This window comes from Polistes canadensis, unplaced genomic scaffold (assembly GCF_001313835.1).
Source record: "Polistes canadensis isolate GaletaPanama2010 unplaced genomic scaffold, ASM131383v1 scaffold_34, whole genome shotgun sequence".
NCBI lineage: Eukaryota > Metazoa > Arthropoda > Insecta > Hymenoptera > Vespidae > Polistes > Polistes canadensis.
In genome coordinates, this window is record NW_014569581.1 from 399,541 (window position 1) to 406,006 (window position 6,466).

The following is a 6,466-nucleotide window of genomic DNA, read 5'->3' on the forward strand; positions in this document are numbered from 1 at the left end:
TATATATATTTTTAAGTTGCATAAATATTATACCCTTAAATAACCAAATCTGTATTCATACGAACTACACTTGCCACGTTTTCATACTTCTACATTTCTCCTCGTTTCCTTTTTTTTCCTCTTCTTCTTATTATTTTTCATCCCCTATTCGGTACCTCTATTTTCTGTAGGCATGTAGCTACAAGAATATCGATAATATTATTGCACACACTCTCTCTCCTTCTTTCGTGACCCACAAGTCAGCAATTTTTTAAAACATTTCGCCAATTATAAACGCTTAGATACTACCGCCATAAACGAAGAACTTATGCAAATTTACTTCGTACTTAATAAAAACATGAAAACAAAATAAAAAAATGCAGAGGAAAAGAAAAATAGAAAATTAAAGAAAACATAAGTAGCTTATTTCTTTTTTCTCACGAACACAGTTGATCGTTGCAACATCGTAATATTTTTTTCTTGTTTTTTTACCATTATCTACCCCATTCCACCCCATCTTTTTCCTTACCGTTCTCGGTTTTAAAAACTCTTGCACTAACTGCAGTTAATATTCTGAAATGAATGAAAAGCTTGCTGCTAAACGATGAAAAAAAAAAAAAATAAGAAATAAAGGGGAGGAGGTGATGGCGAGGAAAGAAAAAAAATAGAAAATAAAGAACGCATCCATATCGAATTTTTCTTGTCCGTTGCACGTACTGACCACATAAATTGTGTATTTTTCAAACCAAGCCTGTTTTCTGTACCTTTTTTTTCTTTTCCCTTATTTCTTTTCTAATAATTAATGATCTTCGAAAGTAAAACATACACAGTTTATCTGCCTATAAATAATCATCCTATAGAACGCAAAACATTACGTCAATATATGAAAAATTATTCACGTTAAAAGTTAAAAATTCTTAACATGGTTATATTCCTTCTAGTTTTTATCGAAATAAATTGTTCAACAAGAAGTAATATTACTTACAATTTTATTCGCTTAAGCAAATAACATTAATTATGATTAAAATGCAATTAGAATGAATAGAATTAATTTAATCAATGATGCAATCATTTATATAATTCTTTTAAAAAGTAACAAATAATTTATAAGCAACTTCAGCCTCAGATTGTATTATCCACAATTTTAATTAATTAATTTTTCATTAATTAGATTAAAGAAACTAGTGAATAAATGAAAATAATATTATTCATTAACTTATCACATCTTTAATAAATAAAAATAAATTATACAGAGTGTCCCCCAAACTGAATGACGCCACCTAAACATTTTCTTTGTTTTTAAACTTTTAATTACGACTGCGAATAAACTATATATAAGATATCTTGCTATGACATTAGATCGAAATAGAGTTATAAAACACATTATTACATCATTTTTCGAGCACACTATACAGTTTCACAAAGTTTTTTTCTTATACTTTAATAGCATACCGTTCAAAAAGATAGCATACACGATAGCCACTACAGTGGCGTTTATTAACTAAAAGGTAATATAAATACCTAAAAAAACTATTTCCTTAAGGAAATGGTCATTAGCTTAAAAGTGTATAAATAGGAAGGACAGAGTGCGAAGAGAAACAGAGAAATTTAATGGGCGTGGTAAGTATCCTTTCTCGTGAGAGGATGCAACGATGAGATAGAAGGACCCTTGAAAAACGCTCCCAGTCTTTTTTCATTTCCTCTTTCTCTCTCTCTCTCTCTCTCTCTCTCTCTCTCTCTTTCTCTCTTTCTATTTCATCACTGGAACACCAACAAAAAAGGCAGTCAAGGCAGGTGTCTTTTATCGTTGTTCCAAGGATCGATCGATCCTCAGAGTCTGGCATCGTTTGCGGTAGGGCAGTTCTTTTCGGTGAATAAGAGTCGAACTAAACGATCAGATTACAATCGGATTGCGATCTTTAAAGGTAGATATTTTCCCTACTTTGAACAAGAAAAACAGAGAAGGAAAGACGGAGAGAGAGAGAGAGAGAGAGAGAGGGAACAAAATAAAGTATTAAAAAACGTAGAAAAAAGAAAATGTGGTTTTTAAACGGAGTAATGTTACTTTTTCATAGAGTACTTAGTTCTAATACTCACAGTAACATAACTATATATCGTTCTCCTTGTCTGTGTACTTCGATGTAATTTAAATCATATGTCAACACGATAGGGCTCTTTACATATCTTTTTTTCTCTACATGACAATTAAAAAAGTATGAAATAATGTTTTAAAAAATTATTTTAATTGGTATGCGTAATTTATACATTTTATTTTTATAACGAAAGATTAATAAAAAAAAAAGATAGAAATTATAGATAAGGTGGATAAAAGAAATTAATTTGATAATTGTACCGATAATTATGATAGTGATTTGTAGTGAAAAAATAATACAAATTTATTTTACGATTTATTTTTAAATATAAATAATTTTAATATGAAATAAATGGAATATCGTTAATACATCAATTAGGTATGTTTTGTATATTTTATTTTCATTTTTACATAAATTATATGAATATAATATTTGTTGTGTAATCAAATATATATTATATTTGTATCTTGTATTTGTTTCAGATTCTTGCAACATGCGCAACATTTTATCTACCCTGTCTGGTGATTTTGTTTCTTTACTGGAGGATATTTCAAGCAGCTCGGAAACGTATCAGAAAGAGGCCAGGAACAATCGTTCAACCTCCTCGCGAAAGAAGAGGAATCCTACGTTACGTAACGAAAAGGTAACCATCCTTTCCTTTTAATCTATCTTACACTTTAACCCTTAAACTATTTAGTTTAAATTATCCGATCGTACGATCCATTTGAGCCAACAGTCTACAAGTCAGCCAATCAACCAAACAACCAACCAGCCGTTCGGGAAAATCCAACAATTTCCGATTGTATTTTTCTAGTGAGGAAAAAAAAACACTCTCTGTCGGAAGATAAAAACGAACGTTTCGAATTATTTTTATCGAGATCGAGATAACACGCGATCGGTTGAATTCGTACGATATAGATCATCAACAACAGTAAAAAGTAGAATCAAATCGATCCATCCGTAAGATCGAAGTGTCATTTCGTATTGCAAATCGATCCTTCTGTGAATCAATCCTTCTGTGGGATCAAAATATCCCGTCGAATTCGGTTTCTCTATTTAAAAATAAAAAGGACAAAAATTGAATCGTTTGCAACAACAACAAAATGATTGAACGATCTAGAAGTGCTTTCAATTTTGATAAAAGGTCATTTTGTTTTGTGCCACAGTCCGACAGCCACCAATCGTTATTTCCGAATAGTCTTTCCTTTCCATTTTTTTCCTTTTTTTTTTCGAAAAATAATAAAAAGTAAATATTAACCATTATTTTTTTATCGTTCGAATAATTTCTTTTTAACAAACTATCAATATTCGCGGTACGTCTAACAATTTGATTGATTTCGATTTTATTTTTCGACGATATTCGATTTTACGAAATAAAATGACAAAATTGTTGAATTATTTCTAAAAATCTAACTGTAGAAAGTTGATATTCCTTCTTTTCAAGTTTCTACTTGATGTGCTTTTCAGGAAATAGCTTAGAATTCAATCGACGTGTTCCACTCAGCATCTAACTTTAAACATTTTACTTTAATTTTCCATCGAATCTATTTATCTGTAGTTCCACGTAAGTATTATTATTACATTTGACGAACTAAATGACTAAATTGGTATCTTTCGATTGGTCAGAACCTGAGTAGTTGCAGCAACAATATTTTATTTATTAATACAAATGTATTACAAATGTAATACAAATCTGTACAAAACAGTAATCTGTTCAAATAATAAATCGAGGGATTCTTGTATTTCTAATTTTTTTTTATTTTATATTTATGCACTTACAAATTCTGTAATCTACAATAATTGATGAGAGACTCAAAGAATTATTAATCCTTATAAAAAAGTAAAATTTTTTTCAACGAATATAAAAATTTATTTTTTAAATTCCATAAAAAACTATTTCCTGAATTAAACTTTCAATGTTAGGATAAGATTTGTTCTCATAAAAATCGGTCAAAAATTCCAACTAAATTTACAGCCGGCATAAAACTGGGAGAATGACAAACAACCTTGATTTAATTGTTCAATTGTCCTGACTCTTTGTTCCTAATATTTGCGCGTTAATCGTTCAAATTTAATTAATCTACGGAGCAAAATTATAGCTCGTTTATTTGCAAATCGTGTTAAACTTGATCAAAGCGTAACGTGAAGCGTTTTCACCGCGATTTCATCATCTCCGTTTTACATGTAAGTGAATATCTCGCTATCGAATAATTAGTCGAATTCTAAAACATTCCCAATTGTTAAGCAAAGAATTTGCAATATTATAATCAAATACAAAATTTAATTCAATTAAAACAAATAAACACAAATTTTTTCAATGTATTAACTAGGTAAAATATTTAAAAAATTAACTTACAAAATGTTCAATTATGTATAATGATAAGATATACGTTTGTTTTTCTGTGTATAAAAACCAAAAATCCGAGGATCGTTTTTTATCTATGAAGATGATGAAAAGCTATTAGAATTACACAGTTGGATTACAGTGATAAGGAAATTTAATTAGAAGAAGTACCAAAAAATATGTATAAAAAAAACAAGGGATAAGAACACTAAAAAATGGGTAAAATGGACAAATGCGAACCTGCGTGCGCACTTTTTTACCTCATCGTTGAAAATCGAGACGGATTCCTGTTGCGCTTTGAATCCTTTGAATCGACACAGTAGTTTCATCAATTTGAAAGAGCTAGTCTAGTTTAATTTGTTTCCACGAGTGACTCCCTGCTCCTTGTTATCCCCCTCTTTTTTTCTCTCTCTTCAACTTTTTAATCGAAAAAACTGAAAGAATGAAATGAATGAAGAGAGAGAAAGAAAAAAGAAAAGCAATCGGAAGCTTTGAAAATTGACGAATACAAATATTCGTTATATATAATCGTTAAATAATAAAATCATAATAATTTTAATTTTAATTACTATTAATATATTTTCCCAGTTTGTCTAAGTTTTTAATATTTTAAATTTCAATTGATTCACCCCCGTACACAAATAAATTTAAATAATTGTTGAAGCTTGATAAAAAAAAAAAAAGTTGAATCGCAAACAAAACCAATTCACTTATTTGATTTTAAAAAATATAATTTCAAAGTAAATGAAATTAAATTTATGGAGGTAGAAATCATAAAAGTAATATAAACTACTAATGGCAAGAAATATTAAGTTTTTTTCTTGTATTTGTGTTAATTGAAATAAGCAGGCAAAGGGAGGAATCAACGGCGTTCACAATAACACGTTCGACACCGGATCATTCGTCAATTTCCCCGGAAAAATCATCGTCGTATAACGATGGGAACGTAGTCCAATCAGCAGGTGGAAACGCAACGGTAACAAGCAATACTGCAGCGAATTCGTCGAATTCAACGACTCAGATGAGTGGAGCAGCAGCAGCGGTAGCAGCAGCAGCAGCAGCAGCAGCAGCGGCAGCAGCAACAATAACAACAACAACAACGACAACGACGATGACAACAACGACGACGACAACTTCGTCAACGAGTGGGCCAAGTTCTTCGGCAACTTCAACTACGGTACGTCAAGCAACATCGACGAAAAGGAATCGTGAGACGATCGAATCGAAGCGTGAAAAGAAAGCAGCTAAGACATTGGCAATCATCACCGGTGCCTTCGTCGCCTGTTGGCTACCGTTTTTCCTTTTAACGCTTTTACGTGTGATTTGTTCCATCTGCGAGATACCCAACGTAGTCTACAATGTCTTCCTTTGGCTTGGCTATTTCAACAGTACACTCAATCCTGTCATCTACACCGTATTTTCACCCGAATTCAGGCAAGGTTTCAAGAGAATGCTCTGTGGTAGCTCCAGGGTGACACGCTGACATTGGATTTAATTTCCTTTCCCGCGTTACCGCCACTATACTAAACCATTTATTACCATCGCTACCACCACGACACTACACAGATTATAATATCATTGGTACTACTCTCTTAAAGGAAGAACTTTTCATCTTTTCTGTCTTTCTTTCTTTCTTTTTTTCTCTATCTTTCTCCTCCCCCTCTCTCCCCCCCCCTCTCTCTTTCTCCCCCTCTCTCTCTCTCTCTCTTTCTCTCACTCTCTTACAAACACAAGTCTGAAAAGGAATAATAGAAAATACGGAAACTCTTACCTCTCTTTCATTTATTTTCAATCTTTCTTCTTTCCAACTTCAGTTTCCTTTAATCAAAGTTAATTGATCATTGAAGATTAACAATTATCCTACCTTTAATTTACCAAGAAATAATTGAGTTTATCATTTACAATTAGTATCCATCTTTTATCACCTTCTCGTCAGATTTATTCATAATAAGCGCACACAGAAGAGACCCCCCACAAAACAGTAGACATTCACTTTTTCTTCCTTAGAACCCTCTTGTTTTTCCAGTTGAATAGCAATGTATTATATCTC

General features: G+C 31.5%; 1 protein-coding gene across 4 annotated transcripts in view; it reads left to right on the plus strand.

Annotated features, from left to right (window-relative positions):
• Positions 1-6,098, plus strand: part of LOC106784400 (5-hydroxytryptamine receptor 2A-like) — a 110,248-nt gene extending 104,150 nt beyond the window's left edge. For 3 of the 4 annotated variants that reach the window (XM_014743879.1, XM_014743878.1, XM_014743880.1), the window contains exons 7-8: positions 2,555-2,715; positions 5,263-6,098. In XM_014743879.1, coding sequence (XP_014599365.1) covers positions 2,555-2,715; positions 5,263-5,899 — 798 coding nt within the window. In that variant the 3' untranslated portion in view covers positions 5,900-6,098. The remainder of the gene's footprint in view (positions 1-2,554; positions 2,716-5,262) is intronic. The other variant, XM_014743881.1, reaches the window with a different exon arrangement.
• Positions 6,099-6,466: the final 368 nt, after the last annotated feature.